Raw genomic sequence first — 22624 nt, 5'->3', positions numbered from 1 at the left:
TTGTGAAGGATGTGAGATGTGTCTAGGTTGCTTTTTTTGCATGTGGATCCCCATGCTTCCATTGTCCTTTGTTGAAAACAGTTTTTGCCACATTGCTCCCTTCACAGATCACTTAACTGTGTGTGTTCTGCACTGTATTTCCTGCTACATGGATCTGTTTGTCTTTTCTTTCTTTTGGCGGTGCCAGGCTGTCTTGATTAATGTAGCTTTAGAGTTCATCTTGAAGTCAAATAGTATCAGTCTCTCCACTTTCTTTGCCGACCTTAAGTTGGCTGCTCTAGATCTCTAAACTTTCGGTATCCACAAAGTAATTCACTGAGATGGTACTGGCCCAAATCCCCAGCACACACAACTGAGATTTACTCGGCCAAACAGTCGGTGCTTGCCTGGCTCCGGGCAGGAACATCAGTGGAAGGGCCTGGCAGGGCAGAGCTGCTTAGTTTGCGGTGGCTGCAAAGCGGAGCAGGTGAGCAGTGCCCGAGAAGAGGAGGCAAGGCAGCAGGGGTCGTGCCCAAGGTCGGTGTCCCTGAGCCACCCAGACATGCAGAGGCACCTTCCACCCGCCCGCAGCTTCCGGGCCCGCCGAGTTCCTGTCACAGATGCTGATGGAACCCACTGACTGCACACCAAGTGGGCAGAGAGGCACAGGCATCTCGGCAGCACCTGCTCACCCGTGAACGTGGGATCTCTCCCGACCCCATAGGTCTCGGATTTCTCTTGTCACAGTTCTGTGGATTCCCTCATCTAACTGTTGTACATACTTGGTTAGATTGACACCTACTTGTTTCGTTTGGGGAAGTGCTAATACAGTAATAATTTCAAATTCTGCTTGTTCATTTGTGGCCTCTTATCTTTTGAAGCAATCAGTGAGTGCCTGGAAGCTGACATACACACTGATTCCGAAATGTTTTGCCACCTGAGACCTTTGAGGAGGTGAGCTTTGAGATTTGGTTTTTCACTGGGGGCTGAAACAAAACCACCCTGTACTTTATAGAGAAAACAGTCATCATTTGCAGTGAAGCCAGTTAATATTTTAAAGTGGATGGTGCAGGAGAAATGTTATCGTCGCGTAGTATTTCTCATTGCATTAGAGGAATATAGAACCACTTTCTGAAACCTAATAGATTTCAAAAGACTGTGCCATTCCTGTCTGCTACTGCGGTGTTTTCCCGCTAGTACTTTGGACTGTCACTTCCTCCTTGGGAACATGTGTTTCTGGGACAAGAATAACCAGTGCATCTCTTTGCAAGGTTCTGTCTGGAGCAGATCCGCCCACATGGCCTCCACTACTCACGAGCTCTGTCGGGAGCGGAGGCCGTCCACGCCCTGAGGCCTTTCTACTTTGCCGTCCACCCAGACTTCTTCGGACAGCACCCCAGAGAGAGGGTGAGCCTCTGCTGTGTTCCCTTGCTTACCTTTGATCCAGTATAACAGGGTCCTGCAGCTTTGAATTATTCTGGCATGACCACATAATCAGCGCTTTGAACTGACGTGAATTACAGAAAGCACTGACTTTCAAGTTAGTTAACCTTCAAATTAATAAAATTAGTAAAAATTCTGAATACCAGAAATTGATAATATAACTTTCTAATGAAAGCTGTTATTATTTATGTAGGCCAGAAAATTGTTATGTACACTCAAGCAAATTAGTAATCACGTTTTCTTCCTTTTATTTTTTTACATTTTTCCTTTTTGTAGGGCTGGGGATTGAATCCAGGTTCGCACACCTTACACAAGGGCTCTATCCATGAGCTGCATCCCCAGCCCCTGGTGTAGCTTACTGATTTAAAATCCTGTGTTATGAAGGGTTAACGGTGAGCTTGGGTTGCTTTAACCCTGCACATTCTGAACACAGGCTTGGCTCCCCTGCTGACCCTTGACTAGTCCCCTGGAGATCTGCATGCCCTACCTGCTAAGAATGAACTAGAGAGCCGGGTGTGGTTCACATGTCTGTAATCTCAGCACTGAGAAGGCTGAGGCAGGAGGATCACTGTGAGTTCGAGGCCAGCCCGGAATACATAGTGAAACCCTGTCTCCAAAAAGTACCTACAATGGGAAGGGGAATCAGCGGTTCCCCTTTATGCTAATAATGTGCTTTCCTGCCTGAGTCCTGGGCCATGGTGGGTGGGGTACACACATGACCAGCCCCATTAAAACCCTGGTGAGACCACAGGCACCAAGGCTGCGTGCGCATCCTGGGTTGGCAGCGCCTTCTCACATCCTCGCATGCTCTTGAGGGGCAGGAAGCAGTCCGGCATCGCCACTGCGGCGTGACCTGGGGGACTTGCGATTGGCTTTCCTTCCCCTGCCACTTCCCTGCCCTGCTTCTGCTGTGTGGGCCTTAGCGGCTGCTGGTTCTTGAGTCTTCCTGGATCGTCGCACCTGCATGTGGGTTTGGCCCAGTGTGTTCCGGTGCATCCTGTCTGCTTGTGAGTTTTCCTGCCTGCTCCGGCCAGGGCTTGCGGTGGCCCCTTCTCCCAGGAGCGTCACTAGGGAGGGGCTCTCCGGGCTGCCTATTGCACGCCGCCCTCCTTCCCACGGGCCCTCCCTCCTCACACAGTGGCACTTTGTTGAATTTTTTCCTTTCCTGCCCCCTGTCCCAGGTCTGAGGCTCCCTGACTGTTCTCTGCCCCTACAGTGCAGGCCTGAGTCACCTCTGCTCCTCGCACCCAGCTCAGGCCAGGGTCTCTTGCTGATGAACAGTTGTTGTTTTAATTCTCTTTAAAGTCTGCAGAACATGTATAGGTCTTAAAATCAAAGCTAAATATAAAGTTTACTGAGACTTCTCACCTTCTCCTGGTTCCTATTCACTTTATGTGCGCAATCATTGTCAAGAGCTTCAGGGTAGCCTCCTTTGTTTCTTTTCAGCAAAAATAGAAATGTATCTAAAATGCTTCTGCACCGTTCGTCTTACGCTGTCTCGGCTAAAACCACCTGTGTTAGTGCTGAAGATGGTGGTGCTCAGAATCAGATCTGATGCAGCGCACAGCCGTTTACGGCACTCACATGGAGAGACGTGCGGGAGATCTGTCCACGCGCTGGGATCTGAAGGGTCCCGGGTCTGGCTGAGTCCGCATCAGGAGCCAGGAGGATCCCCAGCGGAAGGGGGTGCATGGAGGGTGGAAAGGGTGGTGCTGGAAGCTGCAAAATCTGCACCGAGAGCCAGGAGACAATGCTCAAGGCAAAGGTGAAGCCCGGAGCTCCTCCCAAGAGAGCAGCCAGTGGTCCTCCAAGGAAAATCAGCTGAACTCCTCCTCCTTCATTACACTGTTCATACCCCAGTGCTCCTTAAAGTGGGCCTGGCACACCCAGAACACAGTTCAGCGGACGTTCCTTTCAAGTCAACAGTAGAGTCATCAAATAGTGATTGTACCAAATTTCAAACCACTTGGAAAGTATGCTTGGAGAGCCTGCCATTTAGCTCAGTGGTTCCACCACCTCCCTTGCAAGCGCAAGGTCCTGAGTTTGATCCCCAGTACCAAAAAAATAAAAAAGAGTATTCTTGAGGAGAGACTGAGGGTAAAAAGCGTGATTATGCCATTCTTCACTAAAGACATCTTTTATATAACAATATGTCTTTGAAATTACTCCATCCCTGTTCATAGCTACCATCTACATCGCATTTTGGGTTGTGTAACACTCCACTGAATGCACTATATTCAGCCGCTGTGCTGTGGAAGAGCAAGTTGTAAATATTTATCTCCCATAGTTATATGTCTCATGGCTTTGCTTACTGTGAGGACCATATGTGGTTTTTTTGTTTTGTTTGTTTTTGTTTTGTTTTGTTTTGTTTTTGGTGCTGGGGATCAAACTCGAGTCCTTGCGCTTGTGAGGCAGTCACCAGAACCACTGAGCTAAATCTCTGGCCCCGTATGTGGTTTTTAGAAGGGTTTTTAAATTTTTTTCATACATCTTCAAGTATAACAGAAATATGCTCTTGGCTTTCATCAAGTACAGGAATGTAATTGGCCTTAGCAGGCATTGGTTGCTTTGAGCTGTTTGGACAAAGTTAGGTTCTCTCCACTTCCAGGTTATAAAGGCATTGAGCCGTGTTTTCTCCTAGGGCTCACATAGTCGGTTGTTTTTCTGTCTCATGGATACAGACTTCATGCCACTGCGAGTTACTAGATGTGAGTGCAGTTTTGTCAGAGCCGCGAGGGGTCAGGGAGCCACTCTGGTGCAGCGCTGACCTGGCCAGCACAAGGCCCTGGGTTTATTCCAGTACAGCAGAAAAGAAAAGAAAAACAAGAACTACAAAATTCCAATTTTTTAAAATAATAATACCCTCAATATTGTTTGAAAGGACAATATTGTTACTTTGAGTTTCTTGTTCTCATTTGTGTCTAAATGCCATTCGTATTTTTCCCAGGAAGTCAATGAAAATTCTCTTAAGAGACTAAGTGTCTACTTAGAGAACCTCCAGAAACCAGGCTTCAGGTCTTTGAAACCAACTCAGCTCACGTTTTATGTGCGAGAAACAGCCCAGCCTTCCTCGGATGCCCAGGAGCCCAGTGGCTCTTCCGGTATGTTATTCGTGTGTGCGGGTGGCCCTGACCTTTGGTCCTATTGCGTGTGGGCCTTCATTTCGACGTTGCCAGGATGTACCTGAAGCCCTGACCACTGGAAAGCAGCATCACTGAGATCAGTTACAGTCTGTCCCAGCTGCCTGTTTTTCAACAAACGTTTTTTTTTTTGTACTTTTAGCTTGGTCATGTATTAAAGTGTAGCGCTTGTCCCCTCATTTCAGTGTTAAGTATTTAGCTCTTCTGTAACTGTTTATACGCCTAAGAACTACGACTCGCGCTCCCTTTCCGTCGTCCTTGCTCCCTGTGAGGTTGGCAGTGTTCGCCTTGGTGTGATCTGGGGAGGCCCAGCAACTCTCCGAGAGCCCAGAACTCCCATCAAGGGTTTTTTTCTAAACTCTAACCCATCTTTTCAGACTCACAGCTTTCTCCCCGGTACCTTTTATTGCTGTTCTAGTCATGATCCAGTAATGCTTAAAATTAGAAACAGGGTTTACTAGGTGAAGGGCCTGACAGGCCTGTCCTTTCTTTAAATGAATATCCTCTTGATGATCCTTAAGGAGATAACTATTTTTACAGCAAATAAAACAAAATAATGATTCACTGAGAGCTTTTCTGTGAGCTAGGACTAAAACAGAAAATACCCAGGGACTTTTTTCGAAACAAACTATTACACAACTGAGAATTTGACAGTCTTTTGCAACCTCGAATCTATTTCTAGCTCTGACAGTGACAAGCTGTGCGGCCTTGGCCTAAGCTCTGGGTCCTCACCTCTTCAGAGGAGACCCACGGTCCCTGCCCGTCCACAGCTGCGTCTCCAAGCCAGGCAAAGTCCCCGCCGTGAGGAGGCTCCCGCCCAGCCCGCAGGACGGCCACCGGGGTCTCCTCCTGCCGGTTGCCTTTCTGATAGAAGATGGGAGACCAAAAACAGGCTCCGGCTCTTGACAGCTTCTCCATCTACCTCTGATTTATGATTTTATTAAAAATAGCTCCTGTGCTTTATTATTCAGACAGAAAGTCAACTCATGGCCCTTATGTAATGGAACAGCTAAAGAATCATGTAAATGAGTAATAGCTGTATGTGGCTCTGTGACACAGATCTGTTCGGAAGTGTAAATAATCATGTTTTGTTTGGGGCATTGTGAGTGTGCCGCTTAGCCGCGAGAGTCCTTGTTTTGCTAGCTGGGGAGGAAGCTGGGTTTGCAGGGCAGGGCAGAGCTGGCCCTAGAGCTCGTGTCCAGAGGCGTGGCTCCCATACCACGTTATTAACCTTTCCCAGTATTGCTGTTACACTGTTTTTTTTGGTACCAGGGATCGAACTCAAGACCTTGCACTTGCGAGGCAGGCGAAGGCAACACTGAGCTAAATCCCTGGCTCTGCTGTTACACATTTTTGCCTTTGCCTTGATTGATGCAGATTAGCACTCTGATGGAGATTGAAAACTTTTATTTCTGATTATAAAATTAAAATAAAATTTTCTTCAGGTTTTCTTTCTAGAACACGAAAAGTTATTAATCAGCTTTTCATTGATACTTAAGATGGTAGTAAGGTAAAATGCTTACCAGCGATCACTGAAATTTTCATGAACACTGTGCGTTGATTAATATATTGAAATTCCTAAAGGCCTAATAATTTCTTTAGCTCCACATTTTCTTGGTGGTCTTTGAGAAAATATGCTTTGTTAAAATAAGTTGTAAAAACAAGCTAAAGATTTACTAAGAGCTTTCTGTAAACTGATATCAAAGCATATAGCTATAGCCAGTTCTGACTGAGTTAAAAACAGAAATCCTCTACTTCCAGTTAATGATTAACTTGTTGAACTATTCATTAAGCAAAAGTAGGTTATAGAAGAGACTGTTAGAAATGAGAGAAAGAATATGATGTATATACAAAATTAGGATATACAGAGTTACAAATCAAACTGACTATAAAAGTGGCAAAGACTATGAATGGATAGTTCAGGAAATAACTCACATATAGCTAATGAAAATGTTAGCCACAGTATTCAAATGCAAGCTGAAATAATTACTCTTTTTCCCATAAATTTTTCTTTTACTCACAGTGCTCCCATATGTGAGACGATATGTTCACCCTTTATTGTTAAGTGTGTAAATTCATACAGCTTTCTTGGAATTATCTCCCCAAAACTGAGAAGTTCCTCTTTTAGGAATGTACACTGAGGAACTGGTAAAGGATGTGTACGTTCTGGTACAGGCAGCCTCACTGTACAGCAGCCCTTTTATTGTATTAAAGAATTAATGAACTGATAAGAGAGAAACTGATTTGTTCCATGACTTAGCCGTGTGAAGGATGAGTTCTTTGTTCCTGACCTGCAGCGCACGAGTTTGGGTTTTTCCCTCCTTCTTGGCTGATAGAACAGTTACGCTGCTATAGTTCTCACTTTAGCATCAAATGTTTCAAGTAAAAACCTTTCTTAGTTTGCATCTTCTGGGGCCCATGAATTACCTGGTGAGCAGAACGTGTGTCTCTGAGAAAGAGTTAAAGTGTGGTGTCAGTTGTCGGTCAAAGAGACTAGGAAACACACTTGTGGCTTTGGAATGGCAGCGAACTGAAGACAGCTTCTACATCCAACACTCCTGGAAGTGTCAGTGATGCAGCAGTCATTAAACAGATTGTCGAGAAGCTGCTGAAAAGAATGAGGCTGATTTGTACATTAGAGCTGGAAAAGTCACTGACATTGTGAAGAAAGTGAGTCCAAAATATATTATCCAGGGGGACACCATTTATATGGTGAAAAGGAACAATTCCAGCCAGGCCTGGTGGCGCACGCCTATAATCCCAGCACTTGAGAGGCTGAGGCAGGAGGATCGCCATGAGTATGAGGCCAACCTGGGTTACATAGTGAGTTCAAGACCAGCCTGGGCTACATAGCAAGACCTTTCCCCCCGAAAAAAGGAGCGATTCCAGCTGAATGACTGTGTGTTTGTGTAAACATATACTCATAGGTGTCACCTAACAACACCCAGAGAAGCACAGGAAAGGATTAGAGTGGCACTGTCCCAGAACCTTCCTCCAAGGAAATGGTCTACATCTCTGCCATGCACTATGGCGGCCACTGAGGCTGTGTGGCCATCAAGCCCTTGACAGGCATCCAGGGCGATCAAGGAGCTGAATTCATGCTTCATTAATTTTAATCTAATCTTCAGTAGCCACATGAGGCTAGAAGCTGCCACATTAATGCAGGTTTTTGAGAAGAGCTACCTGACTGAACAGTGGCTGTTCTAGTAAAGAAAGGTGTGAGGGTCACACACCTGTGCCATGACTTGGCATATATGCATATATATTCATGGTGTGTAATTTTGTAGTAAGCATGTCCTTAATACTTGTATCATTTTCAAAACTAATTTAATTTTTTTTTTTTTTTTTTTTTTTTTTTTTTGTACCGGGGATTGAACTCGGGTCCTTGAGCTTGTGAGGCAGGTGGTGGAACCACTGAGCTAAATCCCTGGCCCTAATTTTGAAAATTTTTGAAAGAAGAAAAGAACATATTGTAGAGGTACTTGGATTGGTTTCGGCTCAGACACAAACCTGAGCTTCATCCTCGACCTCCTGGAGCCTGGGCTTCTCGTGTGTGACCAGGCAGCGTGAGCTGGGGACTGTCAGCCCAGGCCAGGCCTCACCTGACAGCAGCGAGGGGACAGCAGCTTTCCTGCTGGTGACTGCATCAGATCAGCTTGTGAAGCGCTAACTGTAAACACTAGATACTTTGTAATCGCCCCAGAAGACAGAGTCACTGGCTAGTGCAGGGATAAGCAAGAGGGTGATCCATCCTTGCAACCAGGAAGAGCAGTTGGTTGGCTTCTGTGGCCACCCAGGCTGGAGAGCTGGCCCTTTTCTGCACCAGTCACAACGCCATGTGTGTGGCACGCTTGCTGTCTGTGCTGGACACTGACTGCGGTGGACACCTGCTCTCAGGGAGAGCTTCCCGTCTCCCTGAGACCTGGCTCATGGGCAGCAGTGGGAGTACTCCCGCTGCCTCTGGGCGGGACGGGTCAGCCACAGGCCGCAAGGGAGCTGACATCAAAGACACCCGTGAGGTAGAAAGCCTCTTAGAGCTATGAGAAGGGGAACGGTGTTCGGTTTTATGTGTGGTTTTCCAGTAGCATGAGTTGTGATCAAAAATGGAATGTTTTAAAAGTTTTTGATTGTATAAATGTTGCATGCAAAACTATTTTAAAGGTAAAGCAAATGATCCTCTGTATTAATTGTCTGGGGGAATTATATTCTCTAGGGTTTCGAGCAGTCAGATTTACTTTGCACACCCGAGACCTGCTAAGCACAGTATTGTATATTCTCAACTCCTGCAGTTTATCTGTGGAACACATCCAAAGCTTGGACACTAATGTGCATTCCCAGCCTCTCAGAGAAGCCAAACGCACGCCTGATAGGCCCATCAAATGGGACAAATCCTACTATTCCTTCACTGGATTCAAGGACCCCGACGAAGACCTGGTGCAAGTCTCGAGAAAGGAAACCACCCTGACGTACGTACAGGTTTGATTTAACCCACTGCCATTGTGGTTCCTGTTTGACACCGATCTCGTTGTCCGGGACAAGTGATCCTGTCAGTGTGGTTAAGCCAGTAGCCGTTATGACAACATTTCATGTTTCTGAGAGCTACCCAAGTGCTCCAAGTTGTGAGTGTTTTGGTTCAAGGGAGAGATCACATACAGAAGACTGTTGTAGGTTTGTAAAATTCTGTTCGCATAACCCTTAGTACAAGAAAAAGGTTATACCTAAAACTAAAAAATCATAAGCTTCATCACACAGTGTGCATTTCCAGTTTCTGTGAAGACTTAGGTGGTGATGTACTTTAGTGACTACAGTGGTCCCTACATAGAGACACTAAAGAATATCTCAAGTAGATTGTGCAGGAGAATAATTTTTTCTTTATAGAAACTAGATACGAAGTCTTGCTCTTTTATAGCCTGTGTTCTTTGTAAGCCCCTTAATGGTTTGGAGTGAGTCGTTTAGGGCCCTGTCCAGCCCAGCCATGTCCAGTATCTGCGGCAGCGTCTGGAGCATCCAGGGCCTCCCTGGGTGTCCCCTGGTGTGGCAGCTGCTCTGTGATTGTCTGTGCTGACTCGGGATGCCGCCTGGGATCCAGCTGCAGCCAAATCTGGCTGAGGAGATGGGAAGGTAGCAGAGTCCATTAGAAAACAGGACACACGTACCTCAGAAGGCTCATGTGGGCAATATTTATTTGTGTGTGTAACTGAGGATAAATCATTTACTAAACAAATACACATTTTGATCATTAATTGAAACCAGTCTGAGGTAGACCAGAATAAATGCTGGGAAAGACCAAGGGCAGCCGGGGTGTGGTAGCACACAGCCGTAATCCCAGCCCTCAGGAGGCTGAGGCAGGAAGATTGCCCAAAGTTCAAGGCCACCCTGGACTACAAAGCAAGACCCTGTCTTAAAAAAAGGGCAGAAGTGGAGACCATCTTGGTGGGATAGAAGCTGAAGAATTTCAGTTTTGCTTTAGAAAAACAGGAGGGCCAGTTGGACAGTTGACAGTAAAGCCCAGCCAGGAGCTAAAGGAGTGGACGAGGGTCACCATGAGTGTGCACAGAGAGGGAGGGTCCCATCCTTGCAAGCACTGGGGCACAGCACACACTGCCCAGTGGGTGTGGTGGCACAAGCCTGTCATCCTAGCACTGTAGGAGGCTGAGGCAGGAGGCTCACAAGTTCAAGCCTAGCCTGGGAAACTTACCGACTTATCAAGACCCCATCTCAAATGGAAAGTAAGAAGAGCTGGGGATGTAACTCAGTGTGAGGGCCGTGGCTCAACACCCAGTGCCACAGCAGAAACACTTCTGCTTACGCTGCAAGGGGACGGAGGTTTGGGAGTGTTTGCACCAGTGAGTATAGAAAACGGACTGGCTGGGACAAGGCTCAGAGCAGAACTGATGGTGCAGTCTCTTTAAGCTCTGGGGCTTAGTGTTAAAGAACTTCAGAGGCGCCATCGGCCTGCTACTGAGGATTTTATAGAGTGCAGTTTTGCAGCGTTGTGAAAAGATGAAAAGAAAGATCATCGCGAGGCTGGAACTGGGAGCCAGCTGGCTGCAGGGCGAGGAACACAGCCAGCCTGGGAGAGCCAGGTCCACAGGCAGTGGAATCTTTGTGATTTCTTCTTTATAATATTCGCCCAATAAAATCCCTCCATTTTTAATAAAAACAGTTAAATTACTGCGTTATACATGTACAGCGGTCTTGAGAGTGGGGAACATATTCAGTCGTCTCGTATGTACGAATCTACCTCCCTGTGCGCAGACCCCGTAACATACCGAGCAAACAGGATGTGAGTCCCCTAGGGCACTTGGGTAGTGTGGAAATGGGAGACGGCTGCAGAAGGCCCGCGGCAGTGCCCCCGTTCGTCTCGTTAGCGCCTCAGACCGGACCATAGCTGCTGACTGGGTAAGGTGTGCATCGTCACAAGGAACATGTTTGGGCTTAGAGGAGCCGTGGTGTCGCTGTGAGTTCTTGGCTTCCGCCAAGGTAGGCTTTTAAATTCAAACTCCTGTTTTAACATGAGCAGGATAAGCTCAGAAAAAGGTCATTTTGAATCTTCTGCACTTAAAGAGGACAGCAACTGGCTGGGGATATAGCTCAGTGGTGCTGCCGCCTGCCTTGCAAGCCCAAGGACCTGAGTTCAGTCCCTGGAACCAAAAAAAAAAGAGGACAGCAACTGAAACCATTGTTGTAGAAATTGAGATTAGGGAAGTTTAACTCTGATTTATTGATCATTATTTTTTAATCCAGTTTCCAGTAGCTTTATCCTGACAGACATTGAGGAAAACCTGTTCATTAATAGCTAGTCTTTTCTTCCCTGCATAAGGTGAAGGGAATAATGACATAGCTTTGTAACGGAGTTGTGTTTAGTTTGTAATGCTTATAGTAAGGGCCCTCAGATGTATCTTACTCGGAGCAGAAGGTCCTGGCAAGGTAGGATGAAAGAAGACAAAACTGACCCAAAGGCAGGGAAAGGGCTCCTTTGCTCTTTGGAGCCTGAGAGTGAACCACAGTGTAGACCAAATGGCTTTACTGGCAGGCGTTTGGGTGTTGGCACTGGGGTTGCGGCCCCTGTATTAATTCGAAGAGTTTTCTATCACTTTCCCTAGCTTCCTGTCCTGTTAGTCAGCTTCCTGTCGCTGAGGTAGACAACTTGAAGGAGGGACGGTTTGTTTTGACAGAGGTTTCTGTCTCCTGGTGGTTTGGCCCAGCTGCCCGGGTCTGTGGCAGCGCAGTGCACCCTGGGAGGAGGCTCACTGTCCCTGGCGTCCAGGAAGCAGAAGACAAACCAGGAGGAGTAGTGGCCCCGGGGTCTCCTTCCCAGATGCGCCTCAGTGACTGCCTCCCTCCTGAAGCTTCCACCTCCTCAAGGTGCCCCACGCAGCCCCTCCGGGAACATCCAAGCGCCACACTGCAGCTCCTGGTTCCTGTCTGCCCTGAAGGGCTCCCTTAGGGCTGCACACTACCCCTCCCCGTCAGACCCTTACCCCTCTCTCATGTTCATTTCAGGCTGGCTTCCGAGTCTGGGCTCAGCCATTTTCCCTGGAAGCTGGAGTTCTTTCTGGTAGGGAGGGAACGGATTCCGGAAGCCGCCATCTGGCTACTGCCCGTGCTGTCATGGCTGCTCCTCAGCAGTCAGAGCTGGGAAATACCTATCTGTGTTGTTTAAGTTAAGCACCATGTGTAGAACCTTCACTCGTAGCTCACAAAAATTGTTAAACTGCACTTGTTCGTTTTTATGGACCAGCTGAAAGAATCCTCAGTGGTAGAGCTCGCCTGAAATGTGTGAGTCCCTGGGGCAAGCCGGTACCACCGAAACAGTCCAAAATCTGGTCATGAGTGTGTAATGGTGCAGTTATGTTTCTACCTTTTTTTTCCCCGTGAGGCAGGGGCATCAAGCCCAGGGTCTTGGGCATGCGGGGCAAGCGCTGTACCACTGAGCCACATCCCTGGCTCGGCCATCTGTATTTTAGGACATTTTCTCCTCGATCCAGACACGGTGTGCCATTTGACCATTTACTCGTGCTTTCTCTTATATGATGCAAAGGAAATTGAGCTGTTAATAAATGAGGAAGGATTGGGAAATCATAATGCAGTACCTAATAAAGTGACGAAGGTAGATTAAAGTATTTATCGCGTACAGTGTGGAGGGGTCAGAATATTCACCAGTTCCCTGAAAGGGTCGTAGGGAGGGTTGTGAATCACTCCACCCGATCCTGTCAAACCCTGGGCACCTTGCCAAGAGGGTGGGTGCCAGTTCTGGTGCTGCTGCACAAGGCCCTGCCCGCTGGTCCCCTGCCCGCCCTGGGCACTGTGGGATGCGTGCTGGTTCCTCAGACCCCAGAGCGCTTGCCTGGTGGGCACGCCCTGCCCCGGTCACCTGTGCTGCAGACCCTTGGTGCCCTCGTTTCCCGCGTGCTCTGTGCTTCTGTCCCCACCACAGCCCGTGCTCCTTGTTAGCTGCGACTTCCCTCACTGTGGGGACATTGTCCTCCTGGTGTCCCCAGCATGGCACCGTATTCAACTGTGCAGCCTAAATGTGTTTCTTAAGTTCATGGCGACCAGGTTGGCTCCAGGACTGTTCTAAACTTGGCACTGTTTGAAGGTTCTCGACCACAACGCCTGAAACATCTTACAGTACCGCTCTTCTCCAGTTGCAAGACTGCTAAGCATGTGTAAGACGGATACGTCATCCTGCAGCGTGGTTGTGTGACAGTTTCCAGGCGCCCCAGGGAGCAGCTCTGTGCTGCACGTCTGTCCCCTGGCACACCTGTGCCTGAGCCCGCCCCTCCTGGGGTGTGGCAGCGGCTGCCCGTGCCACCGAGTAGCTGCCACCTCCAGGCGGTGGGGCGGCCAGCAGCTCTCTCCAGAAGACTGTCCCCTCTGCCCTCCACACTTTCTATACTGTGGTCTTGAGCCCGCTTTGGAAATGGTCTAAGAAAGAAGGATTAGAGGACATGTTTCTGCTAAGCCGATTTGATTGCATAGTTGTTGGAGTTGTGGCCTGAACAATTTATTGACCTCCAGAGACCCTGCCTCAAGATGAAAAAGAAAAAAGGGCAATGATGTAGCTCAACACAGAGGCCCCGGGTTTGATCCCCAGTCCCACCAAAGAGAGAAATGTAAATTGGGCCTGGGGGGCTGGAGGGACAGGAGGAAGCGTGGGGAAGGAGCCCATGTCCCTGAGACAGCCCAGGGAGAAGGACCTGGGTAGACAGACGGGAAGGGAGGAAGCCCCGAGTCTGGGTAAGGAGGGCGGGGCCCTGCCAGCCAGAAGCCCTGGATCCTGTGTCTCACGCACTGTAGCAGAGCATTGCTCAGCCACTCAGGATTGTTTCTGCTCCGCCCTTGTGAGCCCTTAACTGGCGTAAGAAAAGATTGTGTCAGTTTCAGGATAATCATAAGGAAAAGGTTTAAAGAATATGTACTTTTTTTTTGTCCTTGAGATAGTCTCCCTATGTAGTCCAGGCTGGCCTCAAACTTGCAGGGATCCTCCTGCCTCAGCCTCTCAAGTGCTGGGATCACAAGCATGGACCACCACGCTTGGCAGAATCTTTACTTTCTTAAGCATTTTCCTATCACTAGAAAACCAGTGACGGACTTGATGCAGCCGAGTTTAACGTTGTCTAATGTATAAAGAGTTTGTTGTGACTAGGATGTGACCCAGCCAGCAGGCAGCGCTCCCTCTGCCTCCTCACAAGCAGAGGCTGAGAACTGTTTGGCAATGGAGTCACTGTAGACAGCACGTGTGTCTCTCAGTGCTTACATTATGTCAGCATCGAAAATGTGTGTCTGTTTCTTCTTTCTAGATCCTGGTTACATATCAATGGGAAAATTGCAGTTAAAAAGCTGAAGAATAGTTTACCACTTAGAAAAGAACTAGAGCGTTTAAAAGAGGAACTGTGTAACCTTCTGCAGCTCTCAGATATCAGGTAATAAAGGCGAGGCCACCTTCCAGGGTAAAATGCGCAGTACGCCTTGCCGGCAGCTGAGCATTTGCATATTTAACTCAGATTTTCTGGTAATGAAATAGTCTCTAGTTGGCCTTTTTATGAATGTAATCAAATGTCCATCTATGCAAAAGAACACTTATTAATTTAAAATGTTGAACTAAGGTTTAAGCACTGACATACTAATATTTTTGCATAATTGCTAGACTTCTTTAATGTTTGTAAGAAAAATATACTTTTTTCTTATGTTATACATAATATATAAAAAGTAAAGGGCTGAGGATTTAGCTCAGTGGTGCCGGGTCTTCCCCGCAAATGCAAGGTCTTGAGTTCAATCCCCGGTACCAAAAATGGAAAAGTAATTATACCTTGATCAGGTAAGATGGGTTCTTAAGTTTTAAAAGAGGGAACCAGAGCCGGGGATTTAGCTCAGTGGCGCCACCGTTGCCTTGTGAGCGCAAGGTCCTCAGTTGGACCCTCGGTACCAGGGCAAGAAAAGAGAGGGCAGTCGAGAGGGGTGGATACCGTATCTTTGGTTCCATGTCGCACAGCTGGACTTTACACGCTGCATCCTCCGAAATGGCGTCTCGCAGAAGCAGTAGAGACGCATTAGGAAAGGTTCCTCCCAGCTCCCAGCCTTAGGAGCGAAGGGAGGACGGTGGCGCGGGCGCAGACCCGGCCCCTGCGCCCTGGCGCCTCCCTGACGGCCCAGCCTCCTCCGGGCTTTTCCCTAAGAACCCGGCAGCCCTTGGGCACCACGGCAGCAGTTTTCTTTCTCTCTCATAAGAAAGATCGGACTTCAGAGAAAGCCCTGAGGCTCCCAGTGTGCAAATGTTTGGGTTTGAGCTTGCAGCTGTTTCCGGCCAGGCTTTGGTCGCAGGACTCCCGCGTCCACTCTTGGCGTCGGGCGGCTCTGCAGCGCTGTGCCGGACGCCAGAGGTGGATCTGCTTGGAGGAGCTTTCGGGTTTCAGAGCCGCTGCCGCGGCTTGGGGGCCATGACGTGGCCAAGCAAACCCCTTCCTGACGGGAAGCAGGGGGGGGGCGCCCCTCTGCCTCCTGGGGACGCAGTGACCAGGAGGGACGCACCCTAGTGAGCAGCCCGCGGTCCACACCCGTCCCAGCAGCCTCGGCAGGGAGAGGGCCTCACGGAGACGGAAGACCCAAAGGGCAGCGTCCGCTGGTGCAGACTTTCGAACCAAAATACTCCTTTGTAGAGAAATTTCTCAGCTTTAGTGTGGGCTACAAATATTCATAGCTGTAGCCCACATAAATACAAGCTCTTTAGGGTTCTCAGTTTTTAAGAATGGCAAAGAGATTGTGAGCCCCAAACATTTTAGAACTGCAAACTTAAGAGGGCTTCCCTGCTTATTGGAAAATGAGCCAAGACCCCAGTAATGGGAACATTGCGGATAATTATATTTTTAAAATTCTTGATAGCCTACATGGAAGACCATTTACTACATTTGCTTTAAAAGCTTTAAATTTCAGTTTTCTGGGGTTTTGTTTTTTTGAGACAAGATCCTGCTATTGCTATGTAGTTCAAGCTGGCCTTGAACTCACTATGGAACCCAGGCTGGCCTCAAACTTTGAGAAATTCTCCTGCCTCAGCTTCGCAAGTGCTGGGATCACAGATGTGCACCACCATGCCCAGCTTACAATTATATTGCTTGTTTAGGCTATTTAAGGGAAATTTTTTAAAAAATCGTTTTATCAAAAAATGACATCCATCAGCACTAGAGTGTGGCTCAGGGGAGGAGCTTAAGTTTGGCTTTTGTTTTCCCAAGCGTTGGCTTTGAACACCTCGTCCCTTCCCTGGGTCACCTTATGTCCGCATCCTGCAGTGTCAGACTCAGGACCTTGGGGAGGCTCAGCACAGAGCTGGCGAGGGGCAGGCGGGCTTCCTGATACCGCTGGCTGCAGAGTTCTTCACAGTGTCACCTCGTGGTGTCGCCTCAGTATCAGCTCCCATGTCCCTCTGTCCGTCTGTCGTCGTCCCCCCTTCAGCGCCCGCTTGTTAGATCAGCGGACAGTGTGGCGCCTCAGTCGTCTCCTCTGGAGTGAGAGAATGAGAAATTGCGAAGAAAAATTCTCACAAATAGGGTTATGTTAAAATTAGACAAGCCGATTGGGATTCCTGATTAGAGCTTAAATCTTAAACAGAATCATCGTCATCGTTGTACCCCGTGGCGGAGAAAAAGACTCTCAGCACTTCCTGCTGTTGTTTTTGGCCACGCGGGTGGGGAGCCCAGGCCCGGCCTCTCCACCTTGTTCTGAGGTCCTGAGCCCACAGGGCCCTCCCCGCAGGTGAGGCTCACGCTGTGTCTGTCGCAGGTGGCAGAGAAGCTGGGGCATCGCGCACCGCTGCAGCCAGCTGCACAGTTTGGGCCGCCTTGCACAGCAGAGCCTGGAGACCCTGCAGAGAGCCAAAGGTAAACACTCCTGCCCCCGCCTCCTCCTCCCGAGTGTGCGCTGCGGTCCCACGTCTCCATGGCAGCGCAGTGACAGCTGTGCTCTGTCCCCAGGCTGCACGCTCATCTTTACCGACCGCTCGGGCGTGAGCGCAGTGGGCCACGTGATGCTGGGCACCATGGACGTCCACCACGACTGGACCAAGGTGAGGGTCTGGGGTGCCCGTGTGCTGCCATGGACCAGCCAGGCCTCTGTGTCTCCATGGAGACAGCGGGCACCCCCCCAAGCGGGTCTGGGCTGATTTTTCGACCTATTGCTTTACTTTGGGGGGGTCTTGCAATGCAGTTCCAGCTGGCCTTGAACTCGAGGCAGTCCTCCTGCCTCAGCCTCCCGAGTGCTAGGGTACAGGTGTGTACCATCGTGCCTGGCTGTCACTACATTTTCTAGATTTACACACTGATCATGGAGTATATGAGCTTTTTCATCTGGCTTCTTTCGTTCATTTATTTTGGGATACACCCATGTCGTTAAGGTGTATTTGGTTTACTCCTTTTCCTTGCCATGTTGCGTGCGCTGTCTGAGTAGACCGTGGTCCACATGCATTCACATTGCCGGACATCGGGGTCGTGCCAGAGGCTTTCACAGACAAATCTGCGGTGAACATTTGTGCACAAATGCACGGGCAGGCTTTCCTCTTGAGCAAACGCCTGGAGAATTGACCGATGTTACTTAGAGGGTATTGTGACTATTAGAGAAAATGCCAAAAATAGCCATGTTTGTTTTCATGTTCGGGGTTTGTCTTGCTGTGCGAGTCTGTGTGGCCAGGCAGCCCCGGGTAGCGGGATGACAGGCAGGCGCCCCGGCCTTGGTCAACGCCGACATTCACTGCTGCACTCCTGATGGGTGCGTGCGGTGTCGGTGACGACTGCACACCTTCCCACCCACGCCTCCCAGTGCAGCATCTGTCCGAGCCGCCTCCCTAAGGAGCGCTTGGTGTCCAGATGACGCAGAGAACGTTGGGCACACACCAGTAAAACAATGACAATGGCCAGTCCAAGTGGAAAACATACAAGACTTAAAAAGACACTTCACAAAACTGGCATGGTGGCGCACACCTGTAATTCCAGCAGGGGAGGCTGAGGCAGGAGGACCACCATGGGTTCAAGGCCAGCCTGAGCTACAGAGCGAGACTCTGCCTCAAAAAAAAACTTCATCACAAAGAGGACGGACAGGGCATGAGCACATAAAAGACACTCCTGACCACAAGGGGAATGCGGTGAATCGCCATAAGGGCAGAGACCCTTCTCCCCTGCACAGAGCATACTGTTTAGTGACTCTGCCACCGCTAAGCAGAACGGCCAACATGAAAACCAGGCTCCAAGTGCTGGGGACGTGGAGGGCTCCGTCCACGCCGCTAAGGGCTCAGAGGCTGGTGCTGTTTGCACACCCAGCCACCTGTGCTCGGCACCGTGCTGGCCAAGTACAGGGCAGTGAAAATCCACACTGCACACAGCCTGCTCTGAATATCAGCGATGGCACCAGGTCCCTGGCTCTGAGCGGCCGGGGAAGCTGGTCCCTCCCCATAGCCCTCCACCCGGGAGGGGCGCCCTGTGTGGTCACCTCCTGCCGCCCCTCGGGTTATAAAACCATAGACTAGGGGCTGCCGTGCACACGGATAAGAGAGCACAGAACTAACCCAGACGAATTCAAGTAAAACTGAGGAGCCCAGCTTACTGTAGAGGATCTGGAGGAAGGTGTGTGCATCCACGGTTACTTAAAGATAAAAAGTTTTTTAAGCCACAGCATAGTAATGCACAGTAATATAATCTGAGTTACTTGGGAGGCTGAGGCAGGAGGGTTGCAAGTTCTAAGGCCAGCCTGGGCAAAATGAAAAATAAAAAGGGCCGGGGCATAGACTAGTAGTAGAGTGCTTGCCTGGCGCATACACACAATCCTGGGTTTAATCTCCAGGACTGCAAAAGGATAAAAAGTTTTTTTAATGTTCTTAATGTGTACATGCATAACCTACTGAGGAAAGTCAAAGCATAGTCTTTTCTTTTTTTTTTTCATAAAATGCGGTAACTAGATCACCAACGATTTGCAGCATGCTTATACTGTGACTGCTTTTGTTACAGCAGACTCTCCCATGCCTTCCTCTCCTTGGGTCTCATAGCCCCCAGCTTTGGTAGAGTCGGGGTCCTCGCTGGGCCATCCGCCCTGTGTCATTCACCCCACTCTGCCACACCAGCACCTGGTTCTTCTTGAACCTGCCTTTTTCTGCCCCAGAGCAGCCCTAATCCTCCACCTTCCTGAAACCCCGGTTCACTGCTCGAGGTCTGTCCAACTAGACGTCCCCGGGCCCCTGGAGTCCCTCTAAATCCATCCCCCACACAGCACTTACAGGGCTGATCTTGTGCTTGGGGGCTGTTTCAGTGGACCCTGACTCCGAGGCCCTGACAGGCCCTGATCTGTGCACTGTGGGAGTCTGGGTCATTGGTGAGGTACGGTGGGTGCCCATGATACTGGAATTTGAACCACATTCAGTTGATTGAAAGTGAATATTGAGAGAATAGATTTAGGATTGAAGTACACCCATGCCCTTCATTTCCAAAAGCTTTATTAGCCCGGCATGGTGGTGCACACTTGTAGAATTGTAGTCCCAGCACTCAGGAGGCTGAGGAAGGAGGATTGCTGGGCTTCCTAGTGAGTTCAAGGCCAGCCTGTATACAGCGAGACCCTGTCTCAAAACAAATACATAGGGCTGGGGATTTAACTCAGTGGTTCTGCTGCCTGCCTTACAAGCACAAGGTCCTGAGTTCAATCTCCTGTACCAAAAATAAAAATAAAATAAAAGCTTTATTATACCATTGAATCATTCTAAATGAGTTTAAATTTTCTACCTAAATATTTAAATATTAGTACTTGAGACCTTTTTCGTTGTTCTTTTGTAGTCGTGGCTGGCCTTGAACTCCTGACAATCCTCCTGCCTCAGCCTCTCAAGTGCTGGGATTACAGGTGTGCACTGCCACACCTGGCAATTCAGACTTCACTTTTATTTGGGACTTAGAGTTCTTTTTGTTCCCCCTCAATCTCTTCAATTCCTACGTAAAAATCTCTGGACATAGGGTAGTTTGTTTTAAACGTTAGTATTTCCAACATCTTATGAAGTCTTTTCCTCTAGGAGAATAACTTTTTTCTTAGATTTTCTCAGTTCTATTCTTTGGAATCCTGAAGTTGAGTTATTATAGCAACACAAAACTAAACGGGTCTTCCTTTCTTTCCAACTCTGCAGCTTTTTGAAAGGTTGCCAAGTTATTTTGACCTCCAGAGGAAGCTGATGCTTTTAGAAGACCAAATAAGCGGACTTTTAGGGGGAATCCGAGTGGTTTACATCGAGGAGCTGCAGCCAGTGCTGACCCTTGAAGAGTACTTCTCTGTCCTTGATGCGTTCCACCGCAGGCTGCTGCACAGCAGAGCGTCTTTCCACCCTCAGAGTCTTCGGGGCTTACAAATGACCCTCAACAGGTAACAGCAGGGCAGGACCCCGATGGGCCCGTGGCAGTGTCTTACACTGTCTTGTGTTTCAGTGTGTGGTTCTCAGAGTTACAGACAAGGACGTAAGCAGCTCTTCTCCCCACAACGGAGGATCGGATCTCTAGAACGGTGTTCGCACACCAGCACCTCCTCCATCCCTCGCAGCTCATGGGAAGCGGGTTCCAGTACAGGGTTAGAAGCAGCGTCCCCATAAAGTGTGTCTTTGGGGCTTTGGTGCTTCTGTATGGTATTTTTTCCCCAGTACCAGAGATCGAACTCAGGACCTTGTGCTTGCCTCCAGGCACAGTGCCGCTGAGCTAAATACCTGGCCCCATGCTATATGAAATGTATTTTTAAGGCACATTTCCTTGCTACCGACCGTAGGGCAGCAAACACGGGATTTCACGAGGAGATACAGGTTCTCTGAAAGGTGGGAGCAGGTTCGGCGATGACAGTCAGACAAAAGCACTCAACACCGAGGTGAAGTTTGCCAATGCTGCTGCAATTTTATTTCAACTCTAGGTGTTTCTATACTAGTTTCAAGGGCACACCTCAAGAGGGATTTCAGGCACAGGCAGGCATGAGAAAGATAGACAATAGTACTGTAAAAACTAAGACCACAAGGTCAAGGTGAGACCACACCTATATACCATCACAAAAGCTAAGACCATTAAGTCAAGGTAAGACCACACCTATACGCAGTCAGAAGGGGAAGTTTGTAAGACAAAGGACTGGCTTCAGCATGTCACCTTCAGGATCACCTTCAGGACTTCACAGTCCGGGGCTCAGGGTCAGCACTTTGGCCGCCCGTCCTCTTGTGCCTCAATACCTCACCATCTCTAGGAACATCTAATTGTTCCTAACCTTTCCTGGGCCCAGAATACAATTCTACAGATAATGAACAAATAGTAATAAAGACAAAATAGAACAGAATTATAGATGAACCCAGTGTCCCCAAACTGCAGGCAGAGAGGCCAGGTATTCTCTTCACGGCTGACTTCGCATGCGGTGTGTGCCAAGGACTTCCAGGAGGCTTAACCCCGTGGGGACGATACCTCTGGTCTGGTTTCTGCCAGGTGACCGGCATTGTCACGCAGACTCTACTGGCGTGGTCGTGGCATTTCCTTGATCATCCTTTCAGTTATTCAAAGACCAATTAGACATTTCCTCCGTGGGGAGCAGAGGGAGCTGCCAGTTCTCCCCTTCATGTCCGTTTGTTTCAGTGACAGGTATGCGCCAAGCCTGCATGAACTGGGGCATTTTAACATCCCGACGCTCTGTGACCCAGCGAATCTGCAGTGGTTTTTCCTCACCAAAGCCCAGCAGGCCAGAGAAAACTTGAAGAGAAAGGAGCAGTGAGTACCGTTAGCCTCCACGAAGTCGCAGCATGCAGTCTGACTTCCGTGTTTTGTTTTGATTTTTGTTGTTTTTTGGGATAGGGTCTCACTGTGTATTCCAGGCTGGGCTTGAACTCGCTATGAAGCCCAGGCTGGCCTCAAACTCACAGCGATCCTCCTGCCTCAGCCTCCTGAATGCTGGGCTACGGGTGTGCGCCACCACGCCCGGCTTCAGCCCGACTTGTAAAGATTTATGTCTGGGACATGGAAGTGGAGGACAAGACCATTAATGGCTGGGGTGGAGCTCGGTGGTAGAGGATGGGCCTGGCATTGCAGACAGCCTGTGGCACTGCCGGGTTTGCAGGTGCCCCGTACCCCCCACGAGAGATGGAGGCGGCTGTTTTGTAAGCAGTAACCCCAGTTACCTCACCGCGTGGGCCAAGGTCTGAAGAGTGAGGGTTCTCACAGAATTCTCCTCAGAAGCAGAAGGGACGAGGGCATGAGAAAAGACTCCAGGTGGGAAAGGGAGGCAAGGAGCAGGACCAGGCAGTGTTACTTTAGAGAAGTCTTTGTTCTTTAAAATGTTTAAACCACTGACATAAAGAGGGCTTTATGTTCGTTACATCACGAAGAGGTTTTAGGTCCCAGCGACCCTGTCCTAGACCTGAGGAACCCTGCGCAGCCGGGTCTGCTGTTCTGTGGGTGTGGGTGACGGCTCGCGATGCCTGTGTCTGGGGGACCGGAGCGCTGCGTCCCTTCCAGGACGCCTGCTGCTCACCACGTGGCTGCCGCTGCTGTCCGTGCTGTGGGCGGGTGGACGTGGGCCGGCCCAGC

General features: G+C 49.1%; 1 protein-coding gene across 11 annotated transcripts in view; it reads left to right on the top strand.

Moving 5' to 3' along the window:
• Positions 1–268: 268 nt before the first annotated feature.
• Positions 269–22624, top strand: part of Tcaim (T cell activation inhibitor, mitochondrial) — a 26203-nt gene continuing 3847 nt past the window's right edge. For 9 of the 11 annotated variants that reach the window (XR_780311.3, XR_002025355.2, XR_780315.2 and 6 more), the window contains exons 1-10: positions 384–703; positions 861–933; positions 1251–1386; positions 4370–4523; positions 8776–9028; positions 14369–14491; positions 16842–16939; positions 17033–17124; positions 20212–20444; positions 21677–21808. Coding sequence is in view for 8 of the 11 variants with exons in the window: in XM_010624440.3 (XP_010622742.1) it covers positions 905–933; positions 1251–1386; positions 4370–4523; positions 8776–9028; positions 14369–14491; positions 16842–16939; positions 17033–17124; positions 20212–20444; positions 21677–21808 (1250 nt within the window). In the remaining 3 variants the exon portion in view is untranslated. Of the gene's footprint in view, positions 704–860; positions 934–1250; positions 1387–4369; positions 4524–8775; positions 9029–14368; positions 14492–16841; positions 16940–17032; positions 17125–20211; positions 20445–21676; positions 21809–22624 lie in introns of all 11 variants that reach the window. The other 2 variants (XM_010624435.3, XM_010624439.2) reach the window with 2 other exon arrangements.

This window comes from Fukomys damarensis, unplaced genomic scaffold (genome assembly GCF_012274545.1).
Source record: "Fukomys damarensis isolate Sample0158 unplaced genomic scaffold, DMR_v1.0_HiC HiC_scaffold_12, whole genome shotgun sequence".
Classification (NCBI taxonomy): domain Eukaryota; kingdom Metazoa; phylum Chordata; class Mammalia; order Rodentia; family Bathyergidae; genus Fukomys; species Fukomys damarensis.
Note: the sequence above shows the minus strand (reverse complement) of the source record. Positions and strands in the feature narration are given on the sequence as shown.